This window comes from Littorina saxatilis, linkage group LG5, assembly GCF_037325665.1.
Source record: "Littorina saxatilis isolate snail1 linkage group LG5, US_GU_Lsax_2.0, whole genome shotgun sequence".
NCBI lineage: Eukaryota > Metazoa > Mollusca > Gastropoda > Littorinimorpha > Littorinidae > Littorina > Littorina saxatilis.
Window position 1 is genome coordinate 2102571 of NC_090249.1, and position 17500 is coordinate 2120070.

The 17500-nt window shown below is 42.9% G+C and overlaps 2 protein-coding genes across 2 annotated transcripts in view; one reads left to right on the forward strand and one right to left on the reverse strand.

Moving 5' to 3' along the window:
* The window catches only part of LOC138966065 (O(6)-methylguanine-induced apoptosis 2-like), a 342886-nt gene that overhangs the window by 35024 nt on the left and 290362 nt on the right, over nt 1-17500 (forward strand). The window lies entirely within an intron of this gene.
* LOC138966053 (phytanoyl-CoA dioxygenase domain-containing protein 1-like) overlaps nt 10524-17500 on the reverse strand; it is a 15148-nt gene continuing 8171 nt past the window's right edge. The window contains exons 5-6 of the mRNA XM_070338143.1: nt 15034-15158; nt 10524-11894 (exon numbers count right to left, since the gene is read on the reverse strand). Coding sequence (XP_070194244.1) covers nt 11664-11894; nt 15034-15158 — 356 coding nt within the window. The 3' untranslated portion in view covers nt 10524-11663. The remainder of the gene's footprint in view (nt 11895-15033; nt 15159-17500) is intronic.

Sequence of the window (17500 nt, forward strand, 5' to 3'; positions counted from 1 at the left end):
GTGTGTGTGCGTGCGGATCTGACGTTGTGTGCACCTGTGTTTATGTTCGTCCCGTTAGTAAGACCCACGCATTTGCAAACAAAAACAATTTTTTTTTTAAGACAGACAGTCCCTTGGGAATCCTGCAAATAGTTTATTTTCATTTTATGACCCGTTTCAGGCGCTGTAATACGAGGAACCTCCAATAAGAGGTCAGCAACAGGAAACGAACATCAACCAAACCGTCCCTGTCAACTTTCACCTGCAATCAAGGGACATTTGTGGCCGTTCCCAGGAGTGTCCTCTCGAAACAGGTTATCAGGACACTTCCCGATAGCGAACACTCCCACAAGATGATCCCTGTTGTTAGGGGAGTGTGAATAGTCAAGCTGCAGGCATTTCAACCTGCAGATACCAAAACTACATAATGAGTCTCTGAGCTTTAAAACAGCGCGAAATTAGCATGTTCTTCAGATAAACATGATGTCTGCAGTTGGGCTATTGACATGCGTCCTCTTTTGTGTCAGGTTTCGACAATATCAAAAATATCTTAATGTAAAGACCCCCATCGCCTGATTTTTTTGGCTCACGTAAGTGTAGCCTATGCGATCGTAACTTTGTCTGTCTGTGCGTGCGTGCGTATGTGCGTGCGTGCGTGCGTGTGTATGTCTGTGGTAGAAACTCTAACATTTGAAGACGTCACATTACATTGACGTCACATTATGACGTAAGAGGGTTAGACGTCACGCGAAGGAAGTACTGAAAGTCTCGGTCATTATTATTTTGAGCGGGCCGAGACTAGTTGGCAGTCGTGTCCCTGTAAGTAGGCTACATGCAGACAGATAGATCTAGATCTAGTGTCTCGCTTTCTTGCACAGTTTCACCTATGTTCTTTCTGTGTGTGTGTGTGTGTGTGTGTGTGTGTGTGTGTGTGTGTGTGTGTGTGTGTGTGTGTGTGTGTGTGTATGTGTGACGGAGTGATTGAGTTTGTGTTACTGTTTGTCGATTTGTTAATTGGGCGAAGACGACTTCGCGAAGCCTACTTTACGAAGCTTGGGCACTAAATGTTTGCTAAAAAGACTTCGCGTTGTCTTTGTGAAGTCAACTTCGGTCTTAATTAAGTAAGCCCTTCGGCAAAAACGTCCCTGTCAAAAGGGACCCCTTCCATAAAGGGACATATTTGGATGGTCCCAAGATTTTCTTCTCATGGCAGGTTTTGAGGACATCACCCAGTAGATGACACCTTAACAACACTAGTCCTATCATAAATGTCACCTTAGGGAAGGGAGCCTTTTGGTTGGTCCAGAGGGAATTCTCTCAAAACGAATTTCCATAATACCACAGACATTACTCCCACCTGGATGCTGTGGGCTGGTTTCTTACTACAGAGTCCAATGTCAATGTTATTCCTTGCAATTTATCAAACCGCTGCGTCAAGGTGTCCTAACAAGCACAATCACGGTAGTTTTCACTGTAAAGGGAGTAAACAACAGAATGATTGACCTACTTCAAGGAAAACAAAACACTACCACAATCAAAACAAACAACAGTCTCTGTAAATCAAAACAGACAGCTCAATTACCTCAACATGACAACAACCAGCATAACTATTACCTATTGCCGTATCGATCTCTTCAACTCTATTGCTCTACGGCCAACAACACATCACCGCCCACCACTGAACGACAAGACACATAAAGCTCATATCTTGTCTGTTACTACAGGTAGGAATTTGGCAAGCACTGGAAGTACCCCAATTCCAAGCTACACACCAAACTTAATTCAGCTCAATCGACCCGTCCGTACCAGAGATCTCAGCCTAAAGAAAGAGACAGACAGACAGACAGACAGACAGACAGACAGACAGACAGACAGACAGACAGACAGACAGACAGACAGACAGAGCGAAACCTATACACACCGTATATACGTACGGGGGTGTAACTACAGCAGTGGCAGTGGCAGTGTCTTTTACCAGCACACCGCCCACCTGCCTTTAGTTTCACCACCGTAGGTATAACCGTGACGACAAGCAGTGACGTCCGCGGACAGACAACGACATCACTACCTAATGAATGTCATGACGCCACTCGCCAGATTCAGTACGGGCAACATACAGCCGGACACTGACGCAGGTCTTCAGCAGTGTTCTGTCAGGCCAAATTCCGCCCCCGTGTCCCTTCATCACGGTTCGCGATAAATAATTTAACACGAAGATACTAAGTACAGCTCATGTCTTCGATGTTTCCGAGACAGTATGGAGGAGGGAAAGGGGGGAGGGGGGGGGGGGGTATAGCTCAGTTGGTAGAGCACTGGCCTTGTGGTCCAAAGGCCATGGGTTCTTCTTCTTCAGCGTTCCAGAAATTCTGGTGACGTGTGAGCTCGTTTGCCCATTATTTTGGGTTCCCCACCCTATACTCTGAGAGCATAGTCAGCTTCACTCCGCTTTCGTTGGGTAGGCATGCTGGGTATTTTCGTGTTTCCATAACCCACCGAACTCCGACATGGATTACAGGATCTTTTCAGTGCGCACTTGGTCTTGTGCTTGCGTGTACACACGAAGGGGGTTAAGTCACTAGCAGGTCTGCACATAAGTTGACCTGGAAGATCGGAACAATCTCCACTCTTAACCCACCAGACGGCAGCGACCGGGATTCGAACTCACGACTTCCCGATTAGGAGGCCGACGTCTTACCACTCCGCCACTGCGCCCGTCTGAACCCAGGCAGGGACGGACATGGATCAACTTAATTAATGTGCATACTCAGAAACGGAATCATGTCCCACCCACGTGTTACCACAGTGGCAGGTAAAAGACCTCGGTCATTCTGCCATTAGTGCAGTTGGCTGATTACACCTACACGCGCACACACTCAGGTAGCGCTACTCGTGTTGCTGCTAGCCTTCCACTGGGAGGAGGCCACCCGAATTTGGGATAATATAGTAAATGAAATCAAATGAAATTTCCTTGAGATGTCCAGGCAGTGTGGCGAAGATTGTTACCGTTTTCCTAGTGCCAGGTCTGTCGTCTCTTCGTCTAGCTTTGCAATCAATAATTTAACTCTAACTTACTAAATGCAGAAGAAGCGTTAAATGTTTCAGCGACAATATTTCTATGTTTATTCAAAGTGGCGAAGGTCTTTACCGTTTTCCCCGATGCCAGAATCCTCCCTGATGTCTTCTTTTCCAGTCTCACAATCAATAATTCAACACATTTTTACTAAATAAAGTTGAGGTCTTCAATGTTTCAGCGACATTATATTCTTGAGGTGTCCTTACAGTTTCCGCGTTCATGTGTGTTCATCACGTTTTGCAATCAATAATTCACACGAAGTTACCAAATACAGTTATAATGTTAAATGTTAAAGAGACAGTATTTTATCAAGACTTTCAATGTACACGGCGAAGGTCTTTAACGGTTTCTGGTGCCACATTCTGCCCGTGTGATTTCATTTAAAGGTCAATAATTCAACATGAAGTTAATAAATGGTGCTTCCCTCCCCCCCCCCTCCCCCCAATGTTTTGTGAATGGCATTTTCTCGAGGTTTGCGAAGATATATAGTTTTTTTCTGGTGCCAGATTCTGCCCTTGTTTCCTCTATTCTAGGTACGCTATCAATAATTCAAGACAAAATGACTAAATAAAGTTGAGGTCTTCAGTGTTTCAGCGACAGCATTTACTTGAGATGTTGAGGCTGATTAGCGTGGGTATTGGCCGAAGTCAGATTCTGCCTTCGTGTGTTCATCGTGTTCGTAATCTTAACGCGAAGCGACTAAGTTAATAGGTTAAATGTTCCAGCGACAGTATTTTATCAAGACGTGCATACAGAATGGCCAATGTCTTTACCGATTTAATGGTGCCAGATTCTGTCCTGGAGTCTTCTTTCCCAGTTTTTCAATCAATAATTCCACACAAATGTACTAAATGAAGTTACCGGCACGGTTGGTCTAGTGGTAAGGCGTCCGCCCCGTGATCGGGAGGTCGTGGGTTCGAAGCCCGGCCGGGTCATACCTAAGACTTTAAAATTGGCAATCTAGTAGCTGCTCCGCCTGGCGTCTGGCATTATGGGGTTAGTGCTAGGACTGGTTGGTCCGGTGTCAGAATAATGTGACTGGGTGAGACATGAAGCCTGTGCTGCGACTTCTGTCTCCGTCGCGATATAACCTTGAACGGTTGAAAACGACGTTAAACACCAAATAAAGAAAGAAAGAAAGAAAGACTTTTGTCTTGTGTGTGGCGCACGTTATATGTCAAAGCAGCACCGCCCTGATATGGCCCTTCGTGGTCGGCTGGGCGTTAAGCAAACAAACAAACAAACAAACAAACTAAATGAAGTTGAGGTCTTCAATTTTTCAGCGACAGTATTTACTTGAGATGCTGACAAAGATTGGCGGCGGTATTTGCCGGTTTTCCCGATCAATGATTCCGCCTTCGTATGTGTTCATCAAGTTTCGCAATCAATAATTCAACGCGAATTTACTTAATACAGTTAATTCGTTAAATGTTTTAGCGACAGTATTTCATCAAGACTTTCTTACAGAATGGCGAAGGTCTTTAGCGATTTACTGGTGCCAGATTTTGCCCTAGAGTATTCATTTTCAGGTTCGCGATCAATAATTTAACACTTAGTTATTAAAATACAGTTTAGATCCTTTTCAAGGTTTCAGGGATAGCGTTTTCTTGAGGTTTGTGAATATCTTTACTGTTAATACTGATGCCAGATTCCCCCTTGTATCTTCTTTTTCAGGGTCACAATAAGCTAAACACAAAATTACTAAATACAGTTTATGCGTTTAATGTTTCAGCGATAGTATTTCCTTGAAACGGGTCTTTTTCAATGTTTCAAGGATTGTATTTTCTTGAGGTTCGCGAAGGCCTTCACCGTTTCTCCAGGTACTTGTCTGTGAGTCAGATGATTTGGTGCTCCGGTACGATGTCAGGGAAAGACGAGTCACAGTCTGGTTCATTAAAATGCGTAAGTCAGTGGTGACAGACTTAGAGGTAGACACGATGAGATGCTTGTAGGTGGACCCCTCTGAGCAACGACGACTTCTTCGAAGACAGGAAACAAACAACAGATGACCTGACTGCGTTAGCGGCAGTCGTGAGACTGTACCTTGGTTGACATTGTGAGACAGATCGACTGTGTGTATGATTAACGCATAAACAAGTCGCGTAAGGCGAAAATACAATATTTAGTCAAGTAGCTGTCGAACTCACAGAATGAAACTGAACGCAATGCAACGCAGCAAGACCGTATACTCGTGGTCCACCGCTCACGGCATAGGCAGTGAAATTGACAAGAAGAGCGGTTACGCTATGCTGCATAGCACGCTTTTCTGTACCTCTCTTCGTTTTAACTTTCTGAGCGTGTTTTTAATCCAAACATATCATATCTATATATTTTTGGAATCAGGAACCGACAAGGAATAAGATGAAAGTGTTTTTAAATTGATTTCGAAAAATAAATTTTGATAATAATTTTTATATATTTAATTTTCAGAGCTTGTTTTTAATCCGAATATAACATATTTATATGTTTTTGGAATCAGCAAATGATGGAGAATAAGATAAATGTAAATTTGGATCGTTTTATACATTTTTATTTTTTTTTTACAATTTTCCGATTTTTAATGACCAAAGTCATTAATTAATTTTTAAGCCACCAAGCTGAAATGCAATACCGAACCCCGGGCTTCGTCGAAGAGTACTTGACCAAAATTTCAACCAATTTGGTTGAAAAATGAGGGCGTGACAGTGCCGCCTCAACTTTCACGAAAAGCCGGATATGACGTCATCAAAGACATTTATCAAAAAAATGAAAAAAACGTTCGGGGATTTCATACCCAGGAACTCTCATGTCAAATTTCATAAAGATCGGTCCAGTAGTTTAGTCTGAATCGCTCTACACACACACACACACACACACACAGACACACAGACACACAGACACACACACGCACATACACCACGACCCTCGTTTCGATTCCCCCTCGATGTTAAAATATTTAGTCAAAACTTGACTAAATATAAACAAGTCGCGTAAGGCGAAAATACAATATTTAGTCAAGTAGCTGTCGAACTCACAGAATGAAACTGAACGCAATGCCATTTTACTCGTAGCATCGTCAGGCCACCGCTCATGGCAAAGGCAGTGAAATTGACAAGAAGAGCGGGGTAGTAGTTGCGCTAAGAAGGATAGCACGCTTTTCTGTACCTCTCTTTGTTTTAACTTTCTGAGCGTGTTTTTAATCCAAACATATCATATCTATATGTTTTTGGAATCAGGAACCGACAAGGAATAAGATGAAAGTGTTTTTAAATTGATTTGGACAATTTAATTTTGATAATAATTTTTATATATTTAATTTTCAGAGCTTGTTTTTAATCCGAATATAACATATTTATATGTTTTTGGAATCAGCAAATGATGGAGAATAAGATAAACGTAAATTTGGATCGTTTTATAAATTTTTTTTTTTTTTTTACAATTTTCCGATTTTTAATGACCAAAGTCATTAATTAATTTTTAAGCCACCAAGCTGAAATGCAATACCGAACCCCGGGCTTCGTCGAAGAGTACTTGACCAAAATTTGAACCAATTTGGTTGAAAAATGAGGGCGTGACAGTGCCGCCTCAACTTTCACGAAAAGCCGGATATGACGTCATCAAAGACATTTATCAAAAAAATGAAAAAAACGTTCGGGGATTTCATACCCAGGAACTCTCATGTCAAATTTCATAAAGATCGGTCCAGTAGTTTAGTCTGAATCGCTCTACACACACACACACACACACACACGCGCACGCACGCACACACGCACGCACATACACCACGACCCTCGTTTCGATTCCCCCTCGATGTTAAAATATTTAGTCAAAACTTGACTAAATATAAAAAGCAGATGTTGAAGGGACAATCATTTACATCTGAGTACGCGAAACTCGGTATAGGACAACCAGTAGTGAGAACTTTATTTCCATGCAGGGCCGGACCCAGGGGGGGGGGGGGGGGGGGGGGGTTCCAGGGGTTCCGGAACCCCACCCCTGGAAAAAGCATGTACCTTGCTTTGAGTGAGCTTTTTTTTTTACTAGTTTTAGCACCAAAACAATGCTGCTCTTAACCCTCAAAGCAAGGCCCAGAATGCACCAGATTGCACAGATTTTAACCGTTTTTCAAAAATTTTCGGGGGCAGCATGCCCCCGGACCCCCCTAGTTCGCGCGCCTGCTTTGCAGACGCGCGCTTGTGGCTTCACCACTTCGCTGATTCGCCCCCCCCAAAAAGGAGGACCCCCCCCCCCTTACAACTCATTTGGTCCGGCCCTGCCATGTGATTGTGTACATCATACGGTTCCGTTCGAAACGTTTTGTACTTCCATCTCCCTTCTCCCCCATCCCCACCCCCCTATGCAAAGGGGCCGTTAGCCTATATCCAATAAACCATCCATCCATCCATCCATCCATCCATCCTGGTGTCAGATTCCGCACTGTCATCTTCTCCAGGTTGACAATGAATAATTAAACACAAAGTTACCAAATATAGTTTATGCGTTCACTCTTTCAGCGACAGTATTTCGTTGAGATTGTCTTTAAGAATGGCGAAAGTCTATCGATCCCCTTGCGCTAGATTCCGCCCTCGTGTCACTTAATACAATATTTCAGTCAGTAATTCAACGTTAAGTTAATGCTAGATAAATCTGTCCTTGTGATTTTGATTCCGGGTGTAAGTTTTTAGTTTAAGCAAAACTTTATTCAATGTTTGTATTGTGACATTTATACAATATTTAACATGGAGGATCCAAAATCAAGCACGGAGCTTATATTAACCAATCCAAAATGTAGGTCTTCAGTGTTATCGTGCCTAATGCAGCCCTCATTGTTGTATTCATTCAGATTTGCAATCGATGATTCAACGCAAAGTTGATCAATGCAGTTGAGGTCTTCAATGTTTCAGCAAGAGCATTACGCACCTTAAGATTTTCAGTCAGAGACCTTACTGGCGCTGGTAGAGAACAGAGAATGTTTGTGTATGTTCCACAGATGTTGGCTTTGTCTGCGAAGACTGATACGAAGGTTTGTGTATATGTTCTTCAGATTAGGACTTTAAAAAGATGCGATGGTTCACGAATGGTCCTCAAATGGTGAGTTTAACTACTAAGGTTGATCGTTCGTTTGGTTGTGGCTGTGTAGAGTTACACCACAACTCTAGAAGTGAACTAAGCGGTGATGTAACCTAACTGTGAAGGCAGCAAACGATTCTGCTTAACACGATAAAGGCGACGTTAGCGCAAGCGAACACTTACAGTATAACCAACCCCACAGCAGACCATGCAGCGAACACAAACAAATCACGTGTCCTTCTGTCCGAGATATGCCCTGCTTCTCTCTCTCTCTCTCCCTCTCTCTGTGCTCTAGCTCTTCAGAAAGAATCCAGAGATACACCATGAGAGAACTCGTCGAAGAGGAACAGACGGAAGAAAGACATACAGGAAAAAGGGAAAAGAAACAAAACTCACCTCCAAAAAGACAGGAGTGAAAAATTGCCAGCAGATCACAGCACTGTTGCTTGGCTGCTTCTCCCAACAGCACTCATCTCGCGTGGAGAGAGCGTGTTCTCTAGAATCACTGGGAACCAGCGCAATCGATTTTTTTTGCCCTCGTTCAGCGCTCGGCGTGTATGGGTGCCCGGGGGCGCGTTCAACAACAAAGCAGATCACTGTGCCTGACTGCCGCGGGCACCAATCACTCTTGTCGATGGTACCAGGGACACACTGTTAGTGGAATGATTTAGGGAGAAAAAAAAGTTGCGGACTCAGCTGGTGGCTGGCCGAAAATGGTTCCAAAGAAAATCCTTGATGCTAGACGCATTGATTGACAAGTCTCTTGTGGACTCAAATACAAGAAGTGTTTGTTCAATCGAACGTTTAATGTTTGACGAAACAAGATGGTGTGCCGTCTAGGCTTGGTTATAAAAGTACTAGATACAAGAAATAAATAAAGAAGTACGTATGAATTGTGAGTTGATATAATGATTTGCACAACGAGCTTGCATTCATGGTTAAGGAATTATTTATATTTAATACTTTTACTGTATCTCAATGTTTCATGCTGTTCTATGGCATGTTTTATGTTTGTTGTCATACACACACCACACACAACATTTTCTGTTGAGATAATAAAGTTTCCTATGCATTTGTTTTTTTGTTTGTTTATTATATATTCCTAAATCTCACACGACTCTCTACGTCAACACCACCAGAGTTGCAACTACTACCACCCCATTGACCTGTCTTGCAATAACGATATGTTGACACAAGAACAGAGTTGTTCATTCTGCACGGAGGAAATATCCACAGAACGTGCAACACAACAATGAGTTGTCCTGCGAACAAAACCATTCGCACACGCACGAGATGACCTACTTCTTCTTCAGCACGTGAAAGTCGTGAGAGCTTGCAAGTCTTGCTCAGTCGAACAGATTGACCAGAGCACGTAGTGTTATACAAGGGGGGAAGACCACCAAAGCCAAGAACCCTCGGAATCGAATATTTTCGGAAATTTATTGACGCAGTCCTGCCCGCAAAAATACACTTGACCAAACAATTCTTGCGACTTATTTCGCACCTAAATGAAAGCACTAACTCCTGTGTCATTATATTCAAACTTTCTATGGCAGTTAAGGCCGTTCACTTGAATTTGTCGCAATAATTGTTTGGCCAAGTGTAGTTCTGCTACATATATTTAAGATCTGGCCATGTTTTACATGTGATAAGACCATCCTCCCTTTGACAAATACCCAAAACCGACATCCTTCGTTCTTCCTTTGCAGAATGGATTTTTTGGGGATTTTTTGGATTCATGATTGAATTTCGTAGTTTGACACTTGAGGCTTTCCAGAAATTAATTCGTGAAAAAAAGGCATTCTGCACAGAAAGCTGTCAGGATGTTGATTTTTAGTATGGGTTCAAGCGAAGGGATGGTTTTATCCTAGGTAAAAGCCTGGTTAGATATGAGATGGTCAGCCACATCGTTTCCACAAGAAGAACTGTGCCTTTAATGCGAATGTTCTTGGTGTTTTCTATGCGTTTTTAACTTGGAATAACTACACGTTCAACCGCCAATTTAACGATGTTCCTAGTGTGTAGTGCCATAACTGTAAACCAAAGCCAAACTGTGTAAGTCCTGGAACGATTTCAGATATATAATTGTTTGTCAGGAATGTGCCTTTAAATTCAAGGAAAAGCTTTGGGGTCCATATCTGATTGGAGTTCTTGTAAGTGATCGAACTTTTGTAAACCGCACACACAACACACACATACGCGGGCGCGCACACACGCATGCACGCAAGAGAGCACGCACGCACGCATACACACACACACTCGTGCACACACACAAACATACACACACACATACTCGTACGCACGCTCGCTCGCACGCACACACACACACACACACACACACACACACACACACACACACACACACACACACACACACACACACACACACACACACACACACACAGAGCAAGCAATGACATACTTAGATTCCTTTGATTTATTCGATCATATTTGTTCTCCTCATAATTAACATTCATTACATATCTATATACGGCTTGTCTGTGTCTGTCTGTCCGTCTGTCGGTCACTTCGCGATGCACGGCCAAAGTTCTCCATGGATCTGCTTCAAATTTGGTGGGCATATTCAGGTACACTCAAAACACAATCTGGTCGATGAAAATTTTCAACACGTGCTCTCAGCGCGCAGCGCTGAACCGATTTTCGTTTTTTTGTACATCCATTCCCAGTAACTCTTCCCTATCTTCTCCAGTGTTTTGCGCGTTTATCTCCCTTCCTTCGTACCCGGCAAAGCCGGGTCCCCGGCGAAGCCGGGTATTCGGCTCTACTTCTTCCCGGCGAAGCCGGGTACCCGGCGAAGCGGGTATTCATCTAGTTACATATACAGCGGTTAAGCTTGTAGAGACGCCGGTGTGATTTGGTTAAAAGAAAAGTAAAACTCAGTCCATTTTATCACAAGAAAGCAAAGTCACGAATCGCACACAAGAGCGTAAATGCACATAAATTACATTGAGTAACAAAGAGCGCAAAAATAAGATTAGCGAAATAATCTCCCTTGTCCAAGCAAATTGAAAGATTCAGTTTGCACGTACGTAGAGATTTTAAAACCGATAAGAAACCGTATTCGTATTTTTTACACTAAAATCCAAACCCACAAAACGCCTTTCATGAAACTTGTAACAAATTAAGTTATAAATTTCTCATGAGGCAGATGGCCGTTACACAATACCTTGCATTTACCATTGAGCGTAATTCAGCATCAACAACATGCATAAATTAAGAAGGAAATAAATACAAAGTGATGAATCAAATAAAATGTTTGTTTTTACAAGGATGTTGTTTTGTGTCTAAAAACTGTCGAAATGTTCATGACAATTTTGGTCAAATTTGCTAAAGAAAACAAATCCTTGCAATATATAACATAACTAAGTAATGTTTCTCTTGATCTTCTTTCTAATAACAAAATATGACCCTGCCCCTAAACAAAGCAAGACTAAGAGAGAATAAACAACAGATCATGTCGGAGCCTACTTTGCAGACACCCAATAAACCATGAAAGGTTTTAGATACCCCCACATTATTATACTGAACACCAAGAGAAACGCTACTCCTGTTTCCATGTGAACCACTCAGGCGCGTGGTCTTCGAAATTCTTCTCGTCGTTTTTGCCGCAGACGAGAACTGTGGCGGGAAAAGTGCGTGGCCGGTCGGCGTCGATGATTGGCTTAGCCGTGGTTGCTATGTAACGGATGACGTAACCGCAGCGTCTCCGCGAAGACCGGTTGGTCTCGCTTCCGTGAACAATATGGCCGTGGTGCAGAGACATCTGGCCCGCCTGAAAATAAAAACAGATTGAAGTAAATACCGATTGAAAATAAAACATAACGTCGTCGTTTTGGAATTTTGGTGTAACTCGATTCTTGGCGATTTTAATGTTTTTGTGCTTTCGACTGAGTAAATCCTTCTCAGTGAGAAATATTCTCTAAAATACGATGCACAATACATGATTTAACATTCTTTTTATCTTTCTATCCATACCAGGTAGACATTTAAACTCTATTTCATAATAAAAAATAGTAAGTTTTGGCCTTCTGCTGAAAAGCAGTCTAAAATGAGTTACGCCAAAAATCCATGACGACGTCGAATTAAGTAGTTGCTACTCATTCGGTAATAAATAATCCGCCAGGGATAGGTTCGCTCAACAGTTACGAAACAGAAAGGTAATTCCCCTCCAGTACAAACGATTTCAAACATCAACACATATCTGTCCAGACTTCTCCTTGAGGTTAAACATCTGCCCACTTAGACACACAGCAATAATCAACACTCTCAACTCAGCAACAAACTCCATCTGTGCACAGACAGCAGTTTGTTTGTTTGTTTGTTTGCTTAACGCCCAGCCGACCACGAAGGGCCATATCAGGGCGGTGCTGCTTTGACATATAACGTGCGCCACACACAAGACAGAAGTCGCAGCACAGGCTTCATGTCTCACCCAGTCACATTATTCTGACACCGGACCAACCAGTCCTAGCACTAACCCCATAATGCCAGACGCCAGGCGGAGCAGCCACTAGATTGCCAATTTTAAAGTCTTAGGTATGACCCGGCCGGGGTTCGAACCCACGACCTCCCGATCACGGGGCGGACGCCTTACCACTAGGCCAACCGTGCCGGTCAGACAGCAGTCAAGCTGTTGATGGTTGGTATGTGTTCAGGTAGAAGGATGGTCGTACACTATGTGCAAGCCTTGGCAGATACAGTCAAACCTGTCCACAGAGACCACCCAAGGGACTGAGCAAAAGTGGTCTCTTTAGACAGGTGGTCTCTTTAGACAGCGGGTCTCTTTAGACAGGTGGTCTCTTTAGACAGGTGGTCTCTTTAGACAGCTGGTCTCTTTAGACAGGTGATTTATATAGTCGTAACAACCGTTGGGGTCCTAATGGGTGGTCCTAATGGGTGGTCTTGATAGGCAGGTGGTCTTTATGGAGAGGGGGTCTCGAGGGCAGGTTCGACAGTATATTGTGCTGTTCAAAACATAATCATAAGTATGTATACATACTTATACCGTCGGCTTGGGTTAATACCGAAGTTTCCGGTCTGAAAACTATCTATCCTTTTTAATTGTACTTATTTATTGTTTTGTTAACTTTTTTTATGCCTGATACGTGTCTACTAAAGACCTAGTGCCATCACCATTACACTGAGACACTGCTCGTGATAAACTCTGGCGTGTCCACAGCGAGTAACTCCACCCTTCGTTTCATCAACATTTTGTATGAAAATTGAGGAGCTATTTACGGTTTGAAATTTGAGAAGCTATTTATTGCATATTTACTATCTTTCTCTTCTTCTTCCCTTTCGTCCATTGTCGTCACATTTTCAACGTGTTGGGATTTATTTCTGGTTTCACATTTCTGGACTCATGGTTGCTTCGTTATTATTGTCTCTCGTTTTTTCCCCGATCCTTGGCCTGGGCGTTTCTTTTCAGTACTCTGTCCTTCGTGTTTTCCTCGGCTATTGCTTTATTTTTCAGTATACATGTTGCAGATATCACTTTAACTTCCTATATCATTTGTATTGGGGTGTTGCAGGTAGCTCTGTTTCCTCCTTGGGGATGAAGCTACCAGGGGAAGGGATTGTGTTGGAGGTGCGGGTAGAGGGGTAGCCCTCCCGGTGCTCCCCCTTGGACCTCCCTAGTCTAGGACCCTGGGTCTTCGCGAGGTGGCCATTGTGGCGTAATCCCTCCGGACTAGCATAACGTTTCCCTATCCCAAGACCGACCGTGCGTGGTCTATGACCACATCCTCTACGAGGTGACCCTATCAACTAGGCAGCGCAAGCCCCTAGGCGAAACACGGCGGATCTAGAGGAGAGAACCTCGATAAAAAATTTGAGCTGCCATGAAGACGGAGCATGTTGGCTGAGGACAGCGGGCAGACCTCCTGTGCCGACACCCATCTACAGGAGAAAACCAGGCATGCACGCATCAAACCCAACATGGCCATACAAACGAATTTGTATTGTTCTCTCTCGTTCAATGTAGAAATCATAAAAAAAGACCAAACAACAACAACAACAACAACAACAACAACAACAACAACAACAACAACAACAAAACAACAACAACAACAACAACAACAACAACAACAACAACAACAACAACAACAACAAACAACAACAACAACAACAATAACAACAACAATAACAACAACAACAACAACAACAAAACTACAACTACAACTATTTCGCAATTAAACTCATTTACAGTGATACTCATGACCGTGACGAAAATAACGATAATAAAGCTAATCCTAGGAAGGTTGTCGTTGCTGTTGTTGTTGTAGTAGCTGCTGCTGATGTTGATAACGAGATGAAGAAGGAGAGAAAGAGCTATGACAACGACAAAGACGCGAGGTGGTTTTGACCATATTGCTGGTGTTTAGAGACTGACTGACTATTAGGGTTTAACGTCCTCTTAGACCAACTGGTCTATATTGGGACAGGTATTGGTAATACGCTGAAGATATGCCTCACATGGTGTGATACTTTGATTCGAACAAGCCCGCTGTGGCTGTCTTCTTCGACACACCAGCATTGGGTTTGTCTCGTCAAAGTATCGAAATACGATCATGATAATCAGAGACGAGAGATGATGCATGCGTGTCTTCGTGTTTTCCAAGCCCTGAGACTTTCGCTGTGAACGTGGGATCTTTTTCGTGCGCATGTGTGCACACGGGGGTGTTCGGACACCGAAGAGAGTCTGCACAAAGTTGACTCCGAGAAATAAATCTCTCGCCGAACGTGGGGATCGAACCCACGCTGATAGTGACCAACTGGCTACAAAGCCAGCGCGCTACCAACTGAGCTACGTCCCCGCCCCGTGTTTAGAGAATATGGAAGGGGGAAGAGAAGTGTAAGGTTGACAACAACGACGAAAACGATGATGATATAACCCTGATCCTAAGACTGACCTTCAGGGGGCAAGGAGTAGACTTTGTGACGTCAAAGAGGTCAAGGGGAATGGCTTGGTTTGACGTCAGCAGGTTACCATCCTTGTCGGCACTATCGTGCTGCAGGATGCCCATCTTGTGTGAGCCTGCCAAAGAAAAGGAAAAACGGAAAAACTTAAGATTAGAAAACAGAAAAGTAGGGGGAGATGAGGGAAAAGAGAGGGAAGAGAGAGAGGCAGAGAGAGAGAGAGAGAGAGAGAGAGAGAGAGAGAGAGAGAGAGAGAGAGAAGGAGAAAGAGAGAGAGAGATAGAAAAGGAGAGAGAGAGAGAGAGAGAGAGAGCGAGAGAGAGAGAGAGAGAGAGAGAGAGAGAGAGCGAGAGAGAGAGAGAGAGAGAGAGAGAGAGAGAGAGAGAGAGAGAGAGAGAGAGAGAGAGATGAAAAACCCAGAGAGGGAACGAGAGAGTGAACAGACTGAGGTAGCGTGGGAGAGCAATTATTTAGTGTCAAAGATGTGTCACTTAGATCGATTCCAACGTCAAAAATAACTTATATAGTTCAAACTGCTTCGGGTCATGGATAATGTGAGAAAAGCAAAAAATAAAAATAAAATAAAAGTTGAAACAAAACGAAAAGTGCAGCTTAGATAGCCGAATTTAGTGCATGGAAACCAAAGACAGCAGTTCAAGGAATTGCAAATTAGTTCCAGGGGCGTTCATTCAGATGAGGCCAAAAATAATTCAGCCCGAAGCTATGAAGCTATGAGGCTATGGCTCTGAATGAAGACTATCTCATTTATTTCGGGTCGGTTTTTCTACGCAGAAACTGATTTTTGTGGGGAGACCCAAATCTGGCATTTTTGGGGACCGGTCTTGGGTTTTCACGATAATTAAACAGTTTTGTTTTACACTTTTTGAGCCTGCGTCCATTAGCTTAATTTGCGTGAAATTGATTTGATTTTTGTTAGTTTTCTTGATATGCTTCACCCCGATAAATTCAGTAACTTGCCCTGGAGCTGATTGACAGGAACAAAATCGGTGTTTTCACACTTTATGTTTTGGTATTGCATATTTGTGACGTGGTGTGGTCTGTACTATATTTACAGTTGTATCATGTCAGTTCTTCTTTCCCCTCTCCATCTTTTCGCTATTGCATCCTTTTTGCATCCTTTTTGCATCCGATTAAAATCCCTCTTTAACTTCCCCTCCCTCCGTTATTTCTGTTATCACAGAAAATAAGTGCAATTTAATTTTGTTGGTATTATACTAGTATATTTTGCAGACCTGCCTGTATGTCTATCTTTCTGCCCCCTCTCTGGCTCAGTCTCAGGCGCCTAGTTTGTCTGTCTGTTTGCCTGTCTGTCTGTCTGCCTTGTCAGTCTGTCTGAGTTGTTGTCAATCATTTTGCTTAACAAAATATAATATATGAAAATTGCATGTACAGGTAATTGGAAGTAAAACATTGTTTGGAAAAAAATCTATTTGCTTGTCTGGCTGTTAGTTTGCCCTCGTAATACGAAAGGATGATTCTTGTCCCACAGGATGCAAACCTAGTATGATCTGTCTGTGAGTGTGTGATACTCTTACCTGTCTGTGAGTGTGTGATAATCTTATCTGTCTGTGAGTGTGTGATAATCTTACCTGTCTGTGAGTGTGTGATAATCTTACCTGTCTGTGAGTGTGTGATAATCTTACCTGTCTGTGAGTGTGTGATAATCTTACCTGTCTGTGAGTGTGTGATAATCTTACCTGTCTGTGAGTGTGTGATAATCTTACCTGTCTGTGAGTGTGTGATAATCTTACCTGTCTGTGAGTGTGTGATAATCTTACCTGTCTGTGAGTGTGTGATAATCTTACCTGTCTGTGAGTGTGTGATAATCTTACCTGTCTGTGAGTGTGTGATAATCTTACCTGTCTGTGAGTGTGTGATAATCTTACCTGTCTGTGAGTGTGTGATAATCTTACCTGTCTGTGAGTGTGTGATAATCTTACCTGTCTGTGAGTGTGTGATAATCTTACCTGTCTGTGAGTGTGTGATAATCTTACCTGTCTGTGAGTGTGTGATAATCTTACCTGTCTGTGAGTGTGTGATAATCTTACCTGTCTGTGAGTGTGTGATAATCTTACCTGTCTGTGAGTGTGTGATAATCTTACCTGTCTGTGAGTGTGTGATAATCTTACCTGTCTGTGAGTGTGTGATAATCTTACCTGTCTGTGAGTGTGTGATAATCTTACCTGTCTGTGAGTGTGTGATAATCTTACCTGTCTGTGAGTGTGTGATAATCTTACCTGTCTGTGAGTGTGTGATAATCTTACCTGTCTGTGAGTGTGTGATAATCTTACCTGTCTGTGAGTGTGTGATAATCTTACCTGTCTGTGAGTGTGTGATAATCTTACCTGTCTGTGAGTGTGTGATAATCTTACCTGTCTGTGAGTGTGTGATAATCTTACCTGTCTGTGAGTGTGTGATAATCTTACCTGTCTGTGAGTG